This window comes from Gorilla gorilla, chromosome 12, assembly GCF_029281585.2.
Source record: "Gorilla gorilla gorilla isolate KB3781 chromosome 12, NHGRI_mGorGor1-v2.1_pri, whole genome shotgun sequence".
NCBI classification, from domain to species: domain Eukaryota; kingdom Metazoa; phylum Chordata; class Mammalia; order Primates; family Hominidae; genus Gorilla; species Gorilla gorilla.
Genome location: NC_073236.2, coordinates 109,145,252 through 109,168,931, shown reverse-complemented (window position 1 = coordinate 109,168,931; position 23,680 = coordinate 109,145,252). Strand labels below are relative to the sequence as shown.

General features: G+C 48.9%; 1 protein-coding gene across 1 annotated transcript in view; it reads right to left on the bottom strand.

The window, feature by feature from the left end:
- CAPN13 (calpain 13) overlaps positions 1-23,680 on the bottom strand; it is an 84,570-nt gene that overhangs the window by 14,319 nt on the left and 46,571 nt on the right. Inside the window, exons 8-17 of the mRNA XM_019020724.4 lie at positions 20,860-20,951; positions 17,107-17,181; positions 15,870-16,015; positions 13,920-14,068; positions 8,573-8,584; positions 6,226-6,422; positions 5,169-5,202; positions 4,753-4,809; positions 1,259-1,316; positions 1,094-1,152 (exon numbers count right to left, since the gene is read on the bottom strand). Of these exons, the coding sequence (XP_018876269.4) occupies positions 1,094-1,152; positions 1,259-1,316; positions 4,753-4,809; positions 5,169-5,202; positions 6,226-6,422; positions 8,573-8,584; positions 13,920-14,068; positions 15,870-16,015; positions 17,107-17,181; positions 20,860-20,951 (879 nt within the window). The remainder of the gene's footprint in view (positions 1-1,093; positions 1,153-1,258; positions 1,317-4,752; positions 4,810-5,168; positions 5,203-6,225; positions 6,423-8,572; positions 8,585-13,919; positions 14,069-15,869; positions 16,016-17,106; positions 17,182-20,859; positions 20,952-23,680) is intronic.

Here is a 23,680-nt window from a genome sequence, read left to right as displayed (position 1 = left end):
GTCCGGCAAATGTGACCTCCCCTCGGGTTACTCATCCCGGGCCGTGGCACTGTGAGGACCATTTGGATTCCTCTGTGGGAGATGGGCTGTGTCTCTGATAGATTCCAAAGCACAGCCAGCAGAGACAGGGCCTGATTTACGATTTCATCAAAAAAGCCCTCTTGTTTCACAATGGCCGGCTTCACAGTCCCAATTCAGCCTTGTCAATGGTGCGGGAGCGGGGCAATGCGTCTCAGGAGACAGCACACTGCCGAGTGAGGGGCTGGCAGGGCAGCATCTGGGGGTCTACACTCATGGAGTCAGCCTCTTCTGCTTGCCAAGCGAGGGGTACACAGGAGGAGGATGGCTCACTGGGGAATGGAAATCAGGAGGAGGGTCAGGAGCCTGGGGTTCAATTCTTGGTCCTACACTTGTAGCCATGGGCCTGGAGTGAGTCTCTGAACTGCCTCTGCCCAGCCTCTCCCGCTATGAATGCAGCATAGCAATGCTGGGGTGCAACTGCTGTGTAGACCAGGCAGTTTTCCATGTTTTGGTGGTAGTTATCTTGATTGAATTGGGGACTTGTTGAAGTAAGAAATTTAAATAATGGAGACTCCTCCAGTGGGAAGTGAATGGGTGAAAGGGAAAATAGTTCCCAACGGTGCTATAAAGGGGCGGTTTAGGATAAGGTTAGAGCATAGACTTTGGAGGCTGAAAGCTCCAACTTCAAATCTGAGCATGAGTCCTGACTAGCTGTGTGATCTGGGCAAATTACTTAACCTCTCTGAACTCCTGTTTCTTCTACTGTATGATGAGATGGTACTTTTTTGTATCAGAGGGATTGCTTCAAGAATTATAAGGACACACACACACACACACACACACACACCAGTACACTGATCAGCACATGTAGGTGCTTGATAGATGGTAACTATTATCATTGTTGCTGTGGTATGTTAGTGAGTTAGTAGAGAATCCCCAGAAACTCAAGGACAGGGAAGAAGAGAAAATACTGAGTGGGAAAAGGGTTCCCTACTGTCCTAATTAGGTCTCTGGGGAAGCCCACAGAGCAGAGGGGTGCTCAGAGCATGGGAGGGATGACCGCAAAGGATACTTCCATCAGAGCCACCAAGCTGCGGCACTCATCTAAGGAGAACATGTCCCCTGGAGGTCCTGAGGAGAGAAGGACAGGAAGGACTGAAGTGTTGACAGTGGGGTGTGGGGTGGGGTTGCCAGCAGGGAGGAGGATGGGGCCAGCTTGCCCTTGGGCTGCTCATACCTGTTAGAAGCTCCTGGTTGAGAAGGCCCTGAAGCTGGGTGGCATCAATGTCCAGCCTCTGATCCAAACAAGGAAGGAATGCAGGAATTATATCAGTGCCAGGGTCAGAGAGGCACATCTGCCTGCCATGTAAAAGCACTCAGATTTCCAAGCACTTAGTCCCCACAATGTACCCATCTTGCCCTCATCATGAAGGCTTACCTGATGGCTGCCGGCCATAGTAGTGACTCCCTCCCCTGCACATCTGTCATGTTGGTCACTCCTGATGCTTGGCCCCTGGTGTGGGTGACCTTGCATTCCTGTCTTTATCTATTACTGGACTGAAAGCAGTTTAGTCCTTGCCACTATCTCTGGCACTTGGGAACCCCTCAGGGTAAGTATTGTTGAATGAATCAACTCAACCCTTCAGATGTGTTCCCCATCTGCTTCCAGAAAGAGACTAGGAAAAACTATGACTACTGTGTGCATGTGTGTGTGTGTATGTGTGTGTGTGTGTGCCCGTGTGTCATAATAGGAATTAAAAATACCAGAAACGTGGGCTAAGAGAAACTGCTATCATTGAGCACATTACTTAGCATTAATTTTCCCAGCCACTGAAGCAAAAAGGGAGACATCATGGTTTTCTTCGGATTAAGAGCAGGAAGCAATTGAGGTTGGGGAGGGAGGAACTCTTCCTGGCCTCAACTTCTGGGGCAGTTAACTACATTTGATTTTATATTGGGGGCATCCAGCAGGTTGACAGGCAGTGTCTTTGATGACAATTTCACAGAGACATGGAGCTATTCTATATGCGGCTGTTCCTCACGTCCAGCCTGGGAAGGGAAGAGGGGATGCTATGCTGCTATCGCCCTGGGAAAGCATTTTCATGGGGAGCTGGCGCTGGAAAGATTTATCAGCAGGTGGCCCTGTAGAGTGGCACTGGTCAGGTAGAATAGGGTGCCTCCTGGGGGTCTTCTGAGAATCAGCACCTTCCATCTCCCAGGATTGGCCTTACCACCTTGAACTGGAAGCACAAACAGCCCCAGAGCCTGTCCAGATGGGGTCCTCACCTAGAAGGATGACCCCTCAGGATGCCCCTGAGGAAAGCATCCTGCCAGTGCCTGAAGATGGTCCTCGGGTCATTTCGCCAACATTTCACTCTGGGTTTTATCAGGAAAGTTGGTGTTGAGTGCCCACTATCAACTGAGTTTCTCTTCCAGAGACTCAGGACACCTCGCTTTGAACAGCAGTTAGCATGCTAATGAGGAGTTCCAACTTCCATGGAATCGTCCACTATAAAGCAGCTTTGGGGCATGGACCATGTCTTTTTCCTCCATATTCCCATGTGAGGACAGAGCCTGCCCCGGGTCCTGCACTTCATAACCAACCAAAAGAGTCTGAGGAGATGAGGGTAGGAATAGAGTGAGGGTTGCATAAACAGTCTCTAAAAAATTGCATGTTTGCCTCAACCACCACAATGCAAGATGCCCAAAAGCTATTCCTTGGGATTCCCAAAGCTTAGAGTGGGACTTATAATGTCCGGATGATGGGTAAATGCTGGCTACTTGGTGGATAGACCTAGCTCATCCCAGAGTCTAAGTGGATCCTTCCTTTCCCACAGGCAGACCCTTGGTTATAGAGCTGTCACCACTACTACAGTGAAGGAAGAACCGGTGGTAGTATAAAGTCATTGTATTAGGTTTTTTTTTTTTTTTTTTTTTTTTTTGAGATGGAGTCTTGCTCTGTCATCCAGGCTGCAGTGCAATGGCACGATCTTGGCTCACTGCAACCTCTGCCTCCTGGGTTCAGGCAATTCTCCTGTCTCAGCCTCCCAAGTAGCTGGGACTACAGGCGTTCGCTACCATGCCCGGCTAATTTTTGTGTTTTTAGTAGAGATGGGGTTTCACCATGCTGGCCAGGCTGGTCTCGAATTCCTGACCTCCCGATCCACCTGCCTTGGCCTCCCAAAGTGCTGGGATGACAGGCGTCAGCTACCGTGCCCGGCAACCATTGTATTAGTTTAAATCTAGTTAAAGTGATAGAAAAGATCAGAAGAGAGGACACAGTGAGTGCATGGAGGAATATTTGCTTTAAACTTTCTTTGGAGGACACAGACCCTGAGGACAGTTTGTAGGATTACAGAATACTGCCAGGTGGGCCCTGCTCAAGAGGGCCTGGCTGAGAGGTGAAAGGGGGCTGGAATCCAGTCTCTTTTCTGCTTCCCAGCCATGTATCTGGCAGAATGCCACACTGAGGTCTTACTCTAATTCCCACGAAGGCCCCTATGGGCCACCAGTCACCCTCTATGAGGAGGAACTTGGCTGTTGTTTGGAAAAGTCCTGATTAGAAAATCTGTCCCATCTTCACATATGGCAAACATTTTTATTTTAGAGGTACAGGTGCATGGGCCTTGTGTGAGAATTTGCCACCTGCCACTGAAGGAAGCTTGGTCTCAGGCATCCTAATCCAGCCCTGCTAACCACCTCAGGGGCTAACCTTCACTCAGGCATCAGCTCTGGGGGAGGTGATCTGTCTTAATTCAATAGAAATGATTGAGCACCTCCTCGGGCCAAGGAAAGTGATCAGTGTTGGGGACAAGGAATGCATATAATATCATCCCTGCCTTCGGGAGCTTACAGACTGAGGGCAGTCATCTTGGCCGGCCTTGTCATGCAGTGAGTGAAGTGCCTCCTGAATCAGCCCAGATGGTGGACCTGGATCCTGGGCTGGTACTGACTTCATGGAGGTCCATGTTCCTGTGTACAGCTGCTCTTTGCAACACATGCCACTCATTCCAGCCACGTTCTTAGTTTTTCCCTATTTTGGCCCAGGCTGCTTCTGGGTGACTACTACCCCATTAACCCTCTGAATACAGAGGCAGGGCCTGCCATCCTTCCTGTCCTTGGCCTCTTCCTGGTTCAAGGCAGCAGGGTAGAGATGATCATCGGTATCACTTTCCACTTTCCACACTAACACAATTATTAACGGTAAGAGGCCCATTGTGCAGAGCCCCTGGCAGCTATTTTATTCTGACAAGTCAAGGAGTTCTTTATAACAGTTTATTAAGCCATTAAGGAAATCCTGTGTGCACATAGGTGGTTTGGCAGCAAGGATGCTGTATGTGCTTTCTGAAGCTGGCTAGCTCCCGGGAGGAACGATGCCAGGTTGGTGGGAGGTGGCCGAGTAGGAGAAGGAAAGGTTTCAAGGGGTACTGCCAATTGCTTGTTTAAAGATTTAGAGGGCAATGCACCTCACACCCCATAATTATCCCCTCCCTTTCTAAGCTCTGCATTCCAGCTTGAAGTCCCCCGGATGACACTGGGTGGGGCGCCACGTCTCTACCGAGCTTGGCAGCCACAGCAGTTCTGGAGACGATCCAGGAAGAGAGGCAGGTAAAATAGTCCATCAAGTCACTTCTCCTCTCTGCATCCCAGTAAGGGCCTGTGACAGCTGTCCCTCCCTCAGGTCCCCTTTCTCCAATCCCACGTAAGGCCCCTGGGTGCTAGGTACCATACCTGCTGAGCGTATCTGTTGAAAATGCTTTGTTGGGAGCCATGTTCTGAAGGGCTTCCCTGGATCAAAGGGAAAATAGCCAGTGTTAGACTTCTGGGGAAGGAGGCCACCCATCTGGTACAGCAAGGGCGCAACAACCCCTGCCAAGATCTGAGAAAGAGGCTTTATTGGGCAGTTGGAAAAAGCCTTCTGGGGAATGAGAAAACTGGTTTGTGGAAGGAAGAGGGCTGGGTTGAGCCTGGCCTTGGAGGCCTGGTCTTCTCCTCCTACCCCGCCCCTTTGAGCCTTCATCGGCCTATCATGGTGTCTCTCTTTTCATTGGTTGGGGGCAGGGGGAGGTGTAAAGAAGGAGACGGAAGCTCTTGGGGATGGGATGGGGCCAATGAGGCTCGCCAGCCAAACCTTGCTGCATACCTACCTTCATTCTGAGGTTGAAATGGCTGCTCAGGTGCCTAGAAAATCAGAGGACAGTGTGACAAAGATGACCAGCTCACCACTCAAAGGGGGCCTGCATATAGAGGGCACCCAGGTGGCACTGGATATTGATGCCAAGTTCCTGAATGGGGCACCCTCAGCACCGCAGGACACGAAGTGAGCAGCTACAGCACTGTGGCCACCAGCCCAGCCTTTTGGCTGGAAATGGTCTGGTCTTTAACTGTTTAGTAAATGGTTCCTTCCACAACCAGATACACACTTCCAGCAACCCCCATTGTCAGGATGGCAGATAGGCTCTGCTTTAGGTTCCATCTCTGATTGGTGGTATGATGGCGGCCTGGCATGCTGGACTTAGAAGGTCTCACCAATGCTCAGCTGCAAAGACTGCCATAATGATGGCAATGTCTGTCTTGGGCCCAAGAGGACACAAGGGGCCCAGTGGGGTAAGCACTTGCTGATCCCAGTCTTGAATGATCAAGTTGGCACGGAAGACCCTCCATGATGGACCCTTTCTTTCAGGCCCATCTTTCACTGTCTCCCTGCTATACCCCACATTTCAGGCCATGTGATATGCTGGCCAAATGCCACCTTCCTGTATGGATGCCGATGCTACTTACTCTCCAAGCAGCCCTGTGCACAGCCACTTCCCTCCCGCCATTCATGCTTTTTTCTTCTACCTACCTTCCCATGGCTACCATCGCCTTCCCTTTTAAACTATTAAATTATGTTTTTCTTCAAAGCCCAGCTCACGTGTCATTTCCCTCAAGAAGCCTTCCTCAGTCCCTCTTGCCACTCAGTCCTCCCGTGCCACTTTGCATTTCCATCTGGCAATGGACCCATCCTGTTTGTGGTCTGGTTCTTGGTTCATAGACTTTCTCGCTCCCCCTTTATGGTGAGCTGCTCTAGAGTGGGGCCAATATCGTGTCCCCAGTGACATAGCACAGGCTGCACGAATGCACAGAGAACTGCCCATAATTACACAATGTGTTTTTATAAAGTTAAGTAGAATAAAACATTTAGAATCCCAGAGGGTTCTGTACCTGTCACTGTCTGGCATTTTCAGGAAGATTCGGAGCAAGAACTCCACTGATTTTCTCCGTGTCTGTGCAACCACAACATAGTTCCCAGGGCTCAGATGGTAAGTCCTGGTGAAGTTGCGGCGGAATTTATTATTTGAGCTTTGGACAGTGTTTCCGAATGAGGAAAAAAACACGGGTGGAAATTTCTCCCGGAACCGCTGGAATTAGAGGAAACACAATTATTGTGAGAAAGCCTCCTCTGTGCATGGACCCCAGACACCAAGAAAGACCCACCACCTTCTAGACCGTCTCCATTCACCAAGATAACATTACAGGCTCTATAAATGGAGACAGTGCTCAGCTGAACTCTCAAAAAGCAGTGGTGTTTAGACTGTCATTTCATCTAGACCTTGGACACTACAATGGATGCAAAGAAATACTACACACAGTTTTATCTCATTGAGTCTAACAGCATCCTGAGTTTCTGAGTTTTCTCTCCCTGCTTATATAGAAAGAAAACTTCCATGGAAACTAGTGACATCATTTTGACACTGATTTTCTTCTGGGGCCCCTAAAGCCCCTTCTCTCCTGAATGTTTAGCAGAATACTTTGGACTGCTATACCATTACAGAATTGAATTCTTTTCACTTTCTCTGTTTCATCTCTCCAGTGAAGCCCCGAGATTCCTTCTCATTGGAGAATAATGGTCCCTGATCATTTTCCTTTTATTTCAATATTTTCTTAGAGATAAAACAATAAATATAATGCAGTTCCTATTACCAGATGTCACATACATATTATATAATGAAAACCCCTTGCCAAACAAATTTTCCCCACTATAGTCAAGCATAGGGATTCCATTTCGAATGGTTATGCAGCAGGAAAGGACTATTTATGAGCTATGCCTTGCAGGGAAAACGGGAAAGGGGAAAGTTTCTTTTCAGAGGTAGGGACAGGGCTGGGCTCCAAGGTAAAACAGGAGATAGGCCACTGCCCCAGGGGTATGGCAGGGTGGCATCTCCAACGCGATTCTGCTGACATTAACAATAGCCTCAGCAGGTTTGAGAGCCTGACTTGCTTGGGCCCTTATGGCAAAAGCAATGATGGAATCAGTTCTTCTCCAGAGGGTCAGCAGTGTCCCGTGGCTCTGGGTATGGGCGAGTGTGCATGCATGTGTGGGTGCACGGGGAGGCAGTGGGCATGCAGAGGTGTGTGGGCAGCATGCCTCCTATAATTAGAAGGCAACAGTCTCCCTGCTTACCCGTTATCTTGTCCTGCTCCCTCTGTTCGCCCCTTATAGCCCTGTCCAAGCTCCTGATCCTTCAGAACAGACTTGCTCAGTGGCAGTGAGAAGTGTGAGTGTGGGGGAACAACGTGGGGGTTCTTGGTCAATTGCTCAGAGTATCCATCATCAACAAACCACACACCCAGGACTGGTCATGCACAGACCCGACTCTAGTTCTAGGGATGGGTCCTGTGCTTTTCCTGTAATAAGTGCCACTTTGTTCTCCAGCTCTGGGACCTGAGACGCTGATGGCTCCTTGCACCTGAGTGCTTCTCTCAATGCCCATCCCAACCCTCCACTTCATAGCTGGGGTGTCAGGGACCAGAGTCAGATCCTGACCCCAGCTCTGTGGCTGGGCCACCACTGTCACAGGCAGGCTCCCCTGGAAGGCCTGGAGGTGCTGTAATCACTCTTTGTTGTCTGTGGCCACATCTTGCTCCCCCCTTTCATCTGTGGTCCCCAGGCAGATGCACCTCCCTCTTGGTGGCTCAGCACTTTCAGCCATGGGCAGAGGGGTGGGTCTGAGTGCCTGTGAGGATAGGTATTCCAAACTCCACCTGTCCTTCTCCATCCTTCCTCATATGGGCAAGTCACCTTTCACCAATCCTGAGCCAGATGATCTGTTTAGGAGGGTGGCAGTTTCTTGCAAGATGGGCTCAAGGATGTACCTTGAAGCTGCATTTGGAGAGCATGCATCCTGCTTATGGAGGATTTGGGGACTGACTACTTTAGGAGGCTGAAGATCTTTCCAAGGTACCCCTTAGTGCTGCTCTCATCTTAAATAAAAAGGAACCAGCTCCATCAGTCTTCTCTATCAGAGGCCACGGGCCTGAGGATGGTTTCGCTTGAATGTTAGCAGGAGAACAGCTCAAAGGGTCAAAGCTTCAGACCAGGACACCTAACTATTCTCCTGCTTTGTGAACCTGTTTGGGGATTCTAGGCCTGTGTCTGATGTAAGACTTAGCGAGACTGAATTTGCAGCCACTGAACAAACACACGGAGGCCACGGGCACTGGAAGTGGCCTAACACTTCACCAGCAGACGGCAGCAGAGGCGCAGGGCAAGGACGACGCTGAGCCATACCTGTGAGCCAGCCTGTTGGAAACAGGGAGAAAGGCAGATTTAGGAACTCAGACGCAAACAAAAAGGCAAGCAGAACTGAACAGCTTGGCTCATTGGTTTCATCCCTGCATTCCTTCTCCTTTTCTTCCTCTCTTTTAAAGAATTTATTTTATACCTGTTATGCCATAAAGCATATTTTTTTTTTTTTTGAGATGGAGTCTTGCTCTGTCACCCAGGCTGGAATGCAATGGTGCAATCTCGGCTCACTGCAACCTCCGCCTCCTGGGTTCAAGCAATTCTCCTGCCCAAGCCTCCTGAGTAGCTGGGATTATAGGTGCGTGCCACCATGCCTGGCTAATTTTTGTTTTTTAGTAGAGACGAGGTTTCACCGTGTTGATCAGGCTGGTCTTGAACTCCCGACCTCGTGATCTGCCTGCCTTGGCCTCCCAAAATCCTGGGATTACAGGCATGAACCACTGTGCCTGGCCACCACAAAGCATGTTTTAAACACTGACATATCACTGTCTAACAAGATGAAGTAAAGACAAAAGAAATTTTTCTTATTAGAAACAAGATACACCATCACTTAGAGTCTTCAAACACTATTGCACTCTAATTTTCATGATTCGACAAAGCATTCATGGACCAATCTGCAGACTAGTTTTAACAGACACATAATAGCTGTAAGCAGACATGACTGTCCTAAATTTATTAGGTATGAATTTTACAAACGTTACTTATATCTGTGATAACGTTAGAGCTGGAGAATATTGCACCTTCTCCAAGTTGCATGGTGAGAACCACCAATAGCGTGGTAGAACTTATGGCCCTTTCCAAGGCCATGGCTCTTGCAGCCTGAAGATGTCAGCCCACACATCTCTCCATGCTTGTGGACTGATTTGGTGATCCACTGGGTGTCAAGATTTCCTCTGATAGCTTTATGGAATGGATCAATGAGGATAACCTCAAAAAATTTGTAAGTGGAACATGTTCCTCTTCCTTGTGTGGCCTGCCTGTTCCTTGGCACACCTAGAGGTGAACTGGGATGACTGGTTACTCATGCTCTGTGTGAGGTTGTGAAAAATGAAACCCACTCAATTGCAGAGAACAGCAAGAGGAAGGAAACTGAGGCAGAAAAGGAGGTGTCTGAGAGGAGGAGGTATTCTTTGGTCAGCCCTGAAAGGTGTGGTTACTCTTCACAGCAATGATGATCGCATTGAAAGGAAGGGGGAGATTTTGACAGATAGCACAGAACCTGGCGCAAATGTAAGCTCCCTAACATCGGGAGCTTCCCTGAGAAGTCAACTTCTTTTATTCTATCAGACCACTGTAAATAGATGGGAATTTGTTCTTGCACTCCTACCCCTGATGCTTGTAGGAATGTCTGTGTGCCTATGAATGGGGAGATACCCATGTTCCAGTCTTTTCATGTAGTAGAAGGAATACCTGAGGATGCAGTTCCATTGTAAGCCTCTCTACAGTTTGCAAAGCACTTTTATGTAACGTGTTGGATATTCACAATAATCCTGCAAGCCGATGCTGGGCTCCCTATTTTATGGGTGTAGAAACTGAGGCTCAGCAGTTTAAGTAGCAGAGTTGGGAATCGGGGAAGCTGTGCTGCTTGCTTTGTAATCAAGCCCTGTCACCACCAGGCGATGTCTTCCTTAGTTGGCTTGATTATTTTCCATTGTTGACACTGGGCCCCACCCATGTGTACAGACCTCTTAGCCAACTTCTCTGGAGGCCAAGGGTGAGCTGGGAGGAAGGTGGAAAGTCCAGGCCTTGGGGAGGAACTTTGAGGGAGGTGAGGATGAAATGGCTCATCCACCCTCATCCTTTTCACTGTCCTGTCTTCTCCCTGCCTATTCATATACCCTCAAGGTCTGGTTGGACATAAAGCAGAGCAGTGCTCCCACAGCAACTGGGGAGTCACAGACCCATGCCAGGGCTGGAGCATCATCATATCAGCAGGTCAGCACTGGAGCCCTGGAGCCTTCTGAGAGCCTGGCTGCTGGCAGGTACATTCTGAACTGTGAAAGCAACCCAGTGTCATTTGAGTTGTCCAAGTCTGAACTGTTCTTTGACATTTGACTCAATCAGGATCTTGCAAGATCTGCTGGGATCTCCAGGAAGCCTGAGGAGCTCTTGGGTCTGAGAGTTCCTTCAGCAAATTGGTGAATGGTGAGAAGTAACACATCTCTGGCAGAAAAGTAGGAAAGTGGGCTTGATGTCATTTTAAAAATGGGGTGGTTACAATCTTGATAGGGTTCCTGAACTGTGAAGACTTTGGGTGAACCAACACAAGGCCCATGGTCACCCATGTGAACAGAGCCTCAGAAGTTGCATGTGTGCCGGGGCAGCTCTGATCCTTCTGTGGGCTTCTGTCTTAGCTCAGAAGAAGGAAGAGTTGGCTGAGAAGTTTCTAGTAGGCCTCTTTGGTGCTTGACCTGGTCAATCCTGGCTGGGCAGACCAGGGGCCTCAGTTCCTTCTCAGCCTTTCACAAATCTCTCCTTCTGCCTTTAGCCTTTTCTTCCCAGAGGTGAGAGCTGGAAAATCTGAGGGTCCTCTTAGAAGGCACCAGAGTCAGCAGGAATTCTCGTCTGAAAGCCCTGGAAACTATCTCGGGCTGGGGTGGGCTGAAAGATGCTTCTTGGAAGGACAGCTCACAATGTCGATGGGATGCTAGAAAATGCAGTGCAGAGGTGGGCAGGGGCCAGACAAGATGGCTACACAGCAAATAATCCTCAGCTGTTCCCACCTGTTTTGGTTATTTCCTCGAATGCCAAGGCTCTGAGTGACTGAGTGTGTGTGTGTGTGAGGGGTGAGGGGGAGATGAAGGGAGTATTTAATTGGGCAGGCCTGGGTCACAAGTCTACAACTTTTGCATCCAAGGGCTTGGTTGAGGGAATATTTGGCCTCTAGCTGCTTGCAGTAGGAGGCTGGGCCCTGCCTCCCACCGGGATTCCCTTAAAGTGGAAAAGGTGTTCAGGTACCAGGTGGTGATGAAAATAACAACGGTGTACTACTGCATCCTTAAGAGATATTCTTTGATATCATCAGCAGGTTTGAGGCACCTCAAAACTACTGTGTTAAACCCCAGTGATTTCTCTCCACCGAATTCCTGAAATTGGGAAATGGAAATATGGTCAAGGAGAGCAGAACACAAAAGCTCTCCTTCTGCTAGAGCCAGAATCTTTGTGGTTTTTGGAGCCATGAGTATCACCAGAAAGGCATGCACCTAAGCCCTACTGAGAGCCCTGGACCTGAGACCCTAAGTCCTGGGATCAAACACCCCTGTCACCTCCAAGGTGCACCTTGCATAGGTCATTCCTCTCTGAGCTTTAGCTTCCACACCTACAAAAGTGGGGCTAATTGTGCTTTTGAGACAATGAATGTGAACATGCTTGTACTTCTGAAGTACAGGTTGAGCATCCTTAACCTGAACATCTGAAATGCAAAATGCTCCAAAATCCAAAACTTTTTGAACACCAACATGATACTCAAAGGAAGTGCTCATTGGAGCATTTTGGATTTTGAATTTTTGGACTAGAGATGCTGAATCAGTAAGTATATAATGCAAAAATCCTCCAAATCTCAAATGCAAAATATGTCTTGTCCAAAGCATTTCTGATTAGAGAGACACAATCTGTATTCTCTCACTGTGAGGCCCTCTTATTAGTGTAAACCACAGCCAATGCATAGGATTGTTCAGCCATGTCTGGGGTACCCAGGAGCCGTGTCTGTCCATAAATGCACTGACACCCAAGGCTGTGAATTTTGCCTTCAGCTCAGTCAACAGAAACTGAAATCATTCCTAGAGACCCTGTAATTCAAGCTCCAGCCCAGTCTGTTAAAGGACCTCTGATATCCCTGGTGCTCAGAAAGGTGACTTGTGTGTTTGACTGAAGGTTTGGGGGACCTCTGGAAGCCAGTCTCAGCTCTGCCATTAACTCTGACCATGTCACTTCACTTTTCGGGGCCTCAGTCTCTTCAACTCTATTATGAGGAGAGAGGATCCCAGCATCTGATGAGTGCATGATCTTAATTATCCACATTAGTGCAAAGAAGCTGTGGGGTGTATGATTTGAGAAACTTCACTTGATTTGGGGGATGCAGTGAATTGTTTGGGGGAATAGCAGGGAGTAGAGAGATCAGATTTTCTTTTGTAGCTTTTTTCTCTTAAATGATATTTTAAAAAAATGAATTCCCCCAGCTATCGCATTACTGGGTATATACCCAAAGGAATATAAAGCATTCTGCCATAAAGACACAGGCATGTGACTGTGCATTGCAGCACTGTTCACAATAGCAAAGACATGGAATCAACCTAAATGCCCATCCATCAATGACAGATTGGATAAAGAAAATGTGGTACATATATACTGTGAAATATTATGCAGCCACAAAAACAGCTGTTTTTTCTGGGAACATGGATAGAGCTGGAAGCTATTATCCTTAGCAAACTAATGCAGGAACATAAAAGCAAATATCACAAGTTCTCACTTATAAGTGGGAGCTAAATAATAAGAACTTATGAACACAAAGAAGGAAGCAACAGACACTGGGATCTACTTGAGTGGGGAGGGTGGGAGGAGGGAGCGGGGCAGAAAAGATGACTACTGGATACTGAGCTTAATACCTGGGTAATGAAATAATCTGTAAAACAAACCCCCGCGACACATGTTTACCTATGTAAGAAACCTTCACATGTACCCCCAAACCTAAAATAAAAGTTTCATAAAACCATGAAAGGAGAGAGAGCCTAGGTGGAAAGGAAACCTGGCCTCAGGGTAGCCAAGCAGAAGTTTGCATGCCAGCCACCAGACGATGACTCGACTTTGGTCTAAACGTAAGAGAAAAACACACCTCCTGGATTTATACTCAGAATAGTTTAGACAGCTCATTTTTTTCCTAAGCAACTTCCAAAGTTTAGCCAATGATTCTCAAACTTTAATGTGCATAAGCCTCTGGAGAGCTTATGAAAATGCAGATTTTCAGGCTCTGTCCTTAAACATTCTGATTTAGAAGGTCTGGAGTAAGCCCAGAATCTGCTTTGTTAGAACAGCTGGTCTTGGCCCAGACCACTTTTTGAGTAGCAAGCATTAGATTCTGCAGCATCCCAGAAAACGCTGACAGGGGACACGGGGAGGAGGTGAGTCCCACTGTAATCATGGTCGAGTGTCATCTTTCTGGCCTCAGATTTTTTGCACATTTAGACTTGGACTGCATGAATGCTACAGCCTCTTTGGGCTTTATCTCCAAGGCTGTGGTGCAGTCAAATCTCCCAGCCTGGCCAGAGCTGTTCTCCCCATCTCAAGGTTTACACTAAATTTCTACAAGGGAAAGCCCTGAAGCAGGCTGCCTTACCATAGTCACTTGGAAATCGAGTGGAAATTTTGCATCTTCTGCTTTCAAATTTGATGGTGTGACAGCAACTGTGATGCACACAACAACATTGGTGCCTTCCACTGGCTCTTGCACAGAGAAGTTGAATTGAGCATCATTCCGAGGTCCTCCTGCATCAGAAAGAGCTGTTACTAGAGCCCAGCTCCACTCCTGGGACTCCTGGGCAGGGCCATATCCAGTGCAGAGAGCTCTGTGGGGTTGTGTTGTGAACTCTGGATTGGAGACCTAAGGCCTGGATCCCAATCCCCACAGTTACTACTTGAGATACAAGTTAATTTTCTAAACCTTGGTTTCCTCCTCTTAAACACAGGAGAGGCTGTATAGTCCCTACTGTGTGAAAAATATTTCTTAAACTGTAAAGTCAAAGTCTATTTTATAATGATAAGTGAAATTCCAGAGTTCCCAGCTACATGTGAGCTTATGCATTGGTGGTAACCATCAGAGCCTTGAAATGGCATGAACCACCCAAGCACAACTAGAGACAGGAAAACAGGCAGTGAGATGGCAATTGCAGTACTCTTCTATCCAAGCATGCTTATCAAAGCCAGAATAAGAGAGAGCAAGCTAATGTGGAAACCATTAGATTCAAATACATGGAAGAATGAAGATAAGTCAAGATAGAGATGAATTGATACACATCAGAAGACTGCACTGACAATGGGGGAGCTCTGCAAGGGAGTGGGGAGGCGTAGAGGACCATCATAGCATGGACGTGCTGCGAGGACTGGATAAGATGGTGCATTAAAATGCATCTGCAGCACATAGCAGGTGCTTGATCGCTGGCTCCCTTTTCTTTTTCCATTGTAAGGTATTACTAAAAATGGCCCTGATGTAAAGGTTTTGTTAGTTCATTGACAAGCATTGTATCCAGGGGAGAGGGCCTTGGCCCTATAATCAGAGAGGTGCAGCTCAGGAAGAGGAATCAGTAAATTTGCTGCCCAAGAGTGACTCAACAGCTCTTGAGGTTCTGCCCAAGACCTCCTGGTGACAAGGCTCTCTGGGCAGAAGTTCTGTAGATCACTAGAGCCTGGAGGTAAAAAAGAGGGACACCCTGGGGTATGGGCTCATTCAAACCAACCATCCCGACAGGCAGGTGCCCAGAGGAAGGGATGCATATGCATCCCTGGGTGCAAACACACAACAAACACACTCACACACACAAATGCATTGTTTACGCAGCCTCTTTTATCAAGAATATATAAGCACACTCTTGTTCCTCTTCACAGGGAGCTATTTCACTCAACAATGCCACAAACAGGGAATGAGAGGGACAGGGAGGGAATGTGACTTTCCCAAGGCCATGATCAACAAGATTCATCTCAGGGGAGCTCAAGGACAGGCTCAGATGCGCCTACCTGTGGGACTTCAGCAGGGACATACCTGCCAAGACACAGCAGGGATAGTCTCCCTTGTGTCTAGGTAGTGCTCTCTAGGCTCAAGGACAGACAGGTATGACTAATTCCACTGCTGAGTATTGGGGAGGCTGAGGACAGGGTGACCAATTATGCTTCCAACATCACAAGGCCAGTATGTGGCAAAGACAAGGGTCCAACCTAGGCCCTGACTCTTTTCCTGTGTTCTTTCTGCAGCCCTCCTCCTTGTCCTGGACATTTACTGGAGGGTGGTGAGCCCACTCTCCTCCCAGGAAGCGGGAGGGTGTTAGTGGAAGGATATTGGCACAGCATGGAGGGCTGGGGGAGAATCACATCAGAGATTGTCCTACTTGGCCCCTACAGCAATCATTTTACTTAGAGGAGCAGTCGCTGTCTCTTCATGCTGACAAACTCCCCTCCTTTCAGCTTCAGGCTCATGGTCCAGAATCAAGGACCAGAGAGAGCTGAAGCCATGCAAGGGCTGGGCTGGGGCAGCCAGCTTCCAGTTGGGCAGTGTGACCACCAGCGTCATGATTACCTGCAGTGTTTCCTAGAATCACTTGCTTCCTAAACATTATTTGGGACCATCCTTCGTGGAGTGTGTTTCCATGGTCCAGGGTAATTGGAATTTCGCTACATATAAACATGGCGATGAATTTCTGTTGGAAATCTTGACATGACATCCTGTTAAAAACAGATATACATCACTCAGTGACCGGGGGTTGTGTCCCCAGGTTGGGGGTTCCTATGACTTCACAGCATAGCCACTGTCCTGCCCAGAGGCCAGTGTCTGATTCTGGCTCATTCACCATCAAGCACCCTTCTATCTTTTCAGTCCTTCTGCTCCAGTGGCTGGGAGGGCAAGGCAAGGACACAGTCAAGTTCTGGGGTCTGCCGGTCACCTGGCGGAAGCTTTATCATTTACTGCCATCTCCTTAACCCACTGATCCAATGGTGAGCCCTTTCATGGTCAGTGGGACGACTGCCAGTCTCTCTCTGCTCTGGGTCCTCTAAGCTGCTAGGAAAATTGCTTTTCCTCTAGGGTGTTTTGCCAAATTTATTGTTGAGGTCTTTATCAGCCTAAAATGGATTCCACACCTAAAATCCCACCTCCTACTGTGATTAAACCAGAGATACTGGGAAAGATTTCCTTCTAATTTATATTTGTCCCTCTGATTCTTAATTATTTAGATCCATGCTCCTTTCCACACATGCTAATTTCCATTGAAATACATCACTCCGTAAACCAGACAACCCTCTGAGGAATGTACATGTCATGCTCTAAGATGTGAGCATATGGCCGACAACGTGTTTTCAAAACATCTAGTCCTGTGTGACTTCTGGGTGATGAAGTCCATGTCTCACCCAGAGCTATAGAGTCTGCATCCTGCTGCTGTTTTTGAGGTCATACTAGAGGAAACTGGGGAGCTCGAGGGTCCCAGCAAGATGGTACAGAGGATATGGGCATGACAACCATGCATCCTAGCTTCCAGGAAACCACAGATTTCAAGCCTTTGGTGCCAGTGTTCTCTTTTACTATTAAAATGTCCTGGAAAGTTCAGCATTTCATAACTGAAATAAGTTTCCCACCAAGAGGGAGCCTACAATAATTTTTCATCCAAAGTTTTTGTGTCTTGGTAGAGAAAATAGGCTCCCTCTAAACAGGTCTCTGCAAAGCTATTTTCCACCTTCATAAATGTTCAGGGAAAAGGGTAGGGATTGAAGACTTGGGCAATAAAAGATTTAAAACACCATTGTATAAGAAGGGTAAATACCAAAACTCGCCATCTTCCCGTTTCTTATATAGCTGGCTTTTCCGCGGATCACAGGTTTCCTCCCACTCCTGAGACCTGAGCATGGACACACAAACCACAGGGTGAGATTTTCCAGTGCATTTTTTCTCAACCATGTGTGGGTCAACAGGGACCCTCTGTACATGTCACCATTCCTGGGGAGCACATGGCAAGCGTCATTCTACCTAGGACGGGACCCAGTTATTCTCTACCTGTTGACAACTTCCAAACATCTGTCCCCAGCCTGGTCTTCTTTCCTGAAGTCCAGATGGATTTATGCTGTAGTTCACCCCACATTTCCAATAGAGTCCCATAGTGACCTCAAATCAACCTGTCCCTGACTGTACCCATCCTCTGCCACCTCCTATTGCCTGAGCGAGAACATGAGGAGTCCCTCTCTCACACCCCCACATCCAAACAATCATCAAATAGCATTCATTAATTGATCCTACCTCTTAAACCCCTCTCAAAGCCAGGCACTTATTTCCCTCCCTCCTGCTGTTACCCTAGTTCAGGCTCCCTGCCCTTCCCTCTGGATATCCACCTGGTCTCCCTGAACTCAGTTCTGCCCACTTTCCCATCCGTTCCCACACTGCCATTGAAATGATCTTTCTAAAATGTAAACTTGATTATATTATTTCCCTACTTAAAACCTATCAGTGGTTCCATATTATTCTTAAGGTGAAGTTCACACTCCTTAAAGAGAACTTTGGCCTCTGCCACCCTCTCCGATGTTACCAGTTTCTTGCTTCCTCACCTTACCCCCACTCTTGAATTCTATTCTCCAGCAATAGTGTCTTCATTTCCTTAAAACACCACCCCCCCAAGCCCAACTTTCACCCTGATGCTCCCTGCACCTGGCGCCCTCTTCCTCCTCTCAGTTCTGTAACCTGCTCTTACTCATCTTTCCTCTTAAAGGGCATTGCCTCTGGGAAGCCTTGCTTGGCCTCCAAATGCCCTCTGTCCCAGGTCTTTTGAGCTTCCATAGCCCACTATGTTACCATTACTTTGTGTATTGGTTGCTATGTCTCACTAGACTCCCAGAACCATGAGATTCCTGAGCCTGGCTGGCCATCCTATCATCACAGGTGTTTTGCCCATGCCTTGGCATGTATTAGGTGGGTGCAAAAGTAATTGCATGCCTAATAGCATACAGTGATTTTTTGTTTGCTTAATTAATTAATTCTGCCCACTTCGTTGGAACGATGTGTTCCAGAAGCCAGTCTTTGGGTCTCTGGTGAGGAAGAGACCCTCACAAGCAGAAGGGAGCAGCTGCTCCTTCAGCCCACTCCTTAGAGGGGAGGCATGCTTGTAAGCAATGGGTTTCAGAGGCACAAAAGCTCAATGAGACCTTTCTCATGGATGAGCTTGCATGGGGAGCCTGGGTCCCCTCTGTGCTAGGACAGCAAGGCAGGGGCCACCACTCAGGCTTCCGGCTGCAGGCTGAGGCAGTCAGATGTGGTATTGTAAAATGGCAATTTTATAATTAAGTGATAATTACATTTTCTGCAATGTGTGAGGGAGAATAAATGTAGTGTAAATCAATACGCTATTGATTCATGCAAGTTTGCCTTTAAGTGTGTGTGACTGAAATTTCAATTATGGCTGAGATTAGACCATCCAGTGCTCTCCATCCATCTCCATTCCTAAAAAGTAGGGAAGAAATCGACCACCTGCCTGGAGACAGTGATTATGCAGTCCCCGTCACTTCCTTCCAGCCTGGTTTCTGGTGCAAAGTGGTGACCCTCAGCAGTCAGCCAAGGTACAATACGAGATCCAACAGAACAGGTTCTGCTAGATCCGTCTCCCCCAGTCCCTGCTCTGCAAACATCACGGCCATGTTCAAAAGCCTTCATTTATGCCCATGCCTGCAGGGGATAAATCCAGACTTCCGGCATCAGGCTGTCTTGTGTCAGCTCCCAGCACTCTCTCTCCCAGTTTCCTCTGCCTCAGGCCGGCTTGTTGGCCCGGAACAGACTATCAATGTTCCCAGCTGGGTGCCATAGCCTATGCGTCCCCCTCCTATCTAGTGATCTCTTCTGAAGTGAGTCATACTTCCTCTGCCACAAGGCCAACTCAAGTTCAGTCCCATCCAGGAAGCTTTCCCTGAACATGCCAGCCCACGGGAAGCTTCTCTTCCCCAAACCCTGGTGTCCCCTGTTGCCTTCACTGGTCATTTGATATTTAGCATGGGAAACACGGGCAAATTATCAATTGTGAATATACTGCCTCTTCTCCTACCCTACGGAATCTGTCATTGTCATTTGCCTTCCCTCTACTTCTATCCCAAGAGGCAGCCTCAAATCAGGGGCGCTGGCTGATCCTGTCACCCTCTGGGACATATTTGGCAACTTGGAGTAATGACTGGGAAGGAGAACTGGAAAAGGCCAGAGGTTATTAGGATTTGTATTGGAAAGGGCAAAGGATACACCTGGGAAGGAAGAAAGAATAGAGGTGAGAGAGGAGAAACGGGGGCAGGGAGGGGGTTCGGCTGCCCGATTCTCGCAGGGGCATCTAAGGTCACAGTTAGGTTTATTCTAGGAATTCACTGTGCTGTTTCATCCCTTATTCCATCTCTGCTTACCTCGCCCTCCATCCCAATCATACTTTCATCCACACTGGCTGAGTGCTCAGGGGTGCCAAGGTCATGGGGGATCGGAGCGGTCCTGCCACAGCTTAGCCTGGGGCATCAGGCCTAGAACTGGCTGGCTCTGCATTCACCTTCCAGAATGCACCGTCCTCACTGTATTGATTTCACTGTGTGCTGGGCTCGTTCCTGTTCTGAATGGATTGCACTTCCTTTCAGATCATGTTCCCCACCCCCAGCCCCATGGGCGATGATGCAGCAGCTGCTGTGTCACGACATTTTTCACGGATGGACACAGACCCTGGAGGAATGCGACCGGGCTGAGCCTCACTGGCTGCCCAGAGGAGCAAGTAACCTGTTGCGGCCCCTCTGTCCTCTCAGGACTACTGTCTCCTTCATAGTCAGCAAGGGGCTGGGGGCCTAGGGGTCCACCCCTCTGGCAGCTGGGAAATGCCAGCCCAGTTCCCTGGGGAAAGCACTGACCACACAGCTGGGCCCCCATGGGACATCTTAGCTCCTGTCCCTTCTGTTCTAAGTGTGGGCAGGCACAGCTTTTCATTTATATCCCAGGCGCCGAGTACTCATGGGCATCCAGAGCAGTAGGGCAAGACTGGTGAGCTGAGTAGATTGGACAAAAACATCATCCAGATCTTTGCATCAGTTTCCCCAACTGCCCCCAGTTAGGACACCTTTTCCACCCTGATGATGTGACATGCTCAGGATCAGAATCCCATGGGTCCCTCCAAGGGATGCAGTTCCTTCTCTCCATCTGTGTCTTGGCAAGTCGGGGCTTGGCTCCTGCCTGCCTTGCCTCCCGCCACTTTTACTAATTCTAGGAATGTGGATTCCCTGCTGTAGACTGTAACCTTCTGGAGGGTGGGCACTGGGTCTTGTCATCCATATATACCTCACAACACCCACTTAACACAGTGCACTTAGTACAGGGTGTACACAGTAGGTGCCCCATAGTTGCTTGGCGGATGGCATCACAGGAGCGTGAGATGGACCGATAGCCACATGTAGGTGTGAGCTGGACAGGCCTGCAGTGAGATGCGCAGTGGCTAGATAGCCCCTGCTCTCATGGGCAGGAGGCTCTACCGACACCAAGCACTCTGTCAAGGATGGAGAGAGGTTTCCAGAAGCCATACCCATCACTCCAGCGCCCTCTCCATTCGGTCTCGCCCCAGCCCCAGGGGTTCCACAGGGAGATAATTTCTTCCCAGCCGCTTCTGTATTGAATCTGTAAAGAAAACAGAAAAGGAAACTGTCAGTGCTCTACAGCAAAAGTCAGCAGAAAGGGGGATGAATGCAGCTGCTTTTTACCTCCAAGGACCAATTTAACTTCTGACCTCATTTGGCTGCAGCCAGAAAAAAAATTGAAAGGGAAAAAAAAATCAGTGTCTCTCTACTGCCTGCATGGCGTTGGAATGAGATAGACGAGGAAATGGCCCCTCATTCCGCTCAGCCCCTTGCAAGGGTAGATGCAACTTTATCATTCCCTAAGACTGAATCCCAGAACCTGAGTGAGTTGAGATTTAATAGCAGATAAACAGCAGGGGATGTTGCTTCGGGCTGCAGAGAATGTTATGGTTCCCCAGCCTCCTCCAAGCCCTGTCATGGATGGCATCTCTGTTCCACAGACACAGCCTGATTCTCTGCCGGCAGCCCAGTGGGAGCTATGGGGCAGTCTCAACAGCACTGTCGTGAGTGAGGAGGGTAGAGGAGGCCGATTTGAGCAAGACTGAGATGGCCTGTGAACCAAGATAGCCAAGCCTAGCCCTCCTCGTCCTGCATCCCGGAGCTGATGAGACACCTTGGTCTGAGAGAAGATGGCCAACAATATCCTGAACTTCCCTCTCTCCCTCTCTTTCCTTTCCTTCCTCCCTCCCTTCCCTTCCTCCCTCCCTTCCTTCTTTCCCTTTCTCCCTCCCTCCATCCTTCACTCCCTTCCTACCCTCCTTCTTTCCCTTACTCCCTCTCGTCTTCCCTTCCTTCTTTCTTTCCTTCCTTTTCCTCCCTCCCTCCCTTTCTTCCCTCCTTCCTTCTGTTTCTTTCCTTTCTTCCCCCCTTGCCCCTATCCTTTTTCCTTCCCTTCTCCTATTCTTCCTTCCCTCCCTCCTTCCTTCCTTCCCTCCCTTCCTTCCTTTCTCTCTGCCTCCCTTCATCCCTCCCTCCCTTTCTTCCTCTCTTCCTCTGTCTCTTCCTTCCTCCCTCTTCCCCTTCCTTCTTATCTTTTTCCCTCCCTCCCTCGTTTTTCTCCTCCTTCCATCCCTCCCTTCCTTCTTTACCCCCTGCCTTCCCTCTTCTTTCCCTCCCTCCTTTCCTCCTTCCTTTCTTTTCTCCCTGCCCCCTGTCTGGGGTAACTCATAGTCGTGCACTTCAGATAAGGAGGTCTACCCCTTTGCTCCCTCACACCACTTAAGCCAGAGGGCAGGACTGTGGGAAAGTGACAACAACACAGCAGCCAACCCTTGAATCTGCATCCCCGGGAGCAGGCAGCCCTCAGCATGGCGAGAGGAATTAAAATATGACTGAGCTGTAGCTGTGATATCAATCTGTGCTAATGTTGTCTGAGGAGACAGAGGCCCAGAGGGGTGAGGAAAGGGGCGAACTTGCTCCATGATTCTTGGTCAGAGGAGAAGGACAATTCTGAATAGAATAGACTATCGCTGTGTGGAAGAGAAGCCGCAGGTGGAGGCAGGGCTCAGAGCTAGGTGCGGGCTGATGTGCGCTAAGGAAACGGCACTAGAAAAGCTAAGCAACTTTCTCAATACCGCTAAGACAGCGGCGGAGGCAGAATTCCAATCCAGCCACGGTGAGTATCTAAAGTCCGGGCTCCTAGTTTTGGAATTAGGCATGAGTAAAGGTTCGTTCTTGGATGTGGCTGTGACCTTGGCCTCGACTGTGACCCTTGAGCCACCTGGTCAATTCCCATGCTCATCAGTGGGGCATTGCTTTGCCGGAGCCGCACAGTCACACACGGGCCCAGGAGCCTGGCTCGGATAAGGCTCTTTTCTGTTGCTTCCCTTGCCTGCCCCGCTCCCTGGCCAGTACCTCAGCAGAAGGGGCTCTGACTTGCAATGCCTCTAAGAGGCACAAACCCAGGTTTTCCATCCCTGTCTGCCCTACCCTAAGGCACCCCAGGCCTTGCACGCCATTTATTGTTGTTGTTTTTTTTTTTTTGAGAAGGAGTCTTGCTCTGTTGCCCAGGCTGGAGTGCAGTGGCACGATCTCGGTTCACTGCAAGCTCCGCCTCCCGGGTTTATGCCATTCTCCTGCCTCAGCCTCCCGCGTAGCTGGGACTACAGGCGGGTACCCGCCTACTGCCCGGCTGATCTTTTGTATTTTTAGTAGAGACGGGGTTTCACCGTGTTAGCCAGGATGGATACGCAGTTTATTGTTAACTGCCAGCACCTGACAGAGCCCATGGAGCAGGGACACAAGCAATGGTCACTTGGTGTCCCAAACAGCTTAATGAGCCACCGTCAGTGCCTCACAGATACTCAGGGGCTCCAGTGGGCGTGGGGGAGAAAAGCAGCCTGCGATTCAAAGGGGCTGAAAGCAGGGCTAAATGAGGCATGCAGATAAACACTCACCCCTTTGCCCAGGGGAATCGCCGACTGAGCTAGGTGCATAATAAAAAATGCCAATTTCATTTATCTTCCTGTCTGTGTCCTGCCTAGAGGGAGGATGAGCAGATTAAAAAGCATGCCACATTTATGGGCTGGTTTAATCTTAGCACTTGTGGTTCAGAGTTAGAACTTCCTCTCTCTGGAGGAGGAATCTTTAACCAAGTCAAGTTCTTGGGCCCTTGTGTCCCTCCTTTATGACAGTGACCTATTGGTGCTCGCACGGGCCTTGGTTTGGGGGAGCAGGGGTCACACTCGAGGCCAAGGCCATGGCTACACCTAAGAATGGGCCAGCCACATGCTTCTTCACTCCCTGGCCTCTGACTCTGCCTCTGACCCT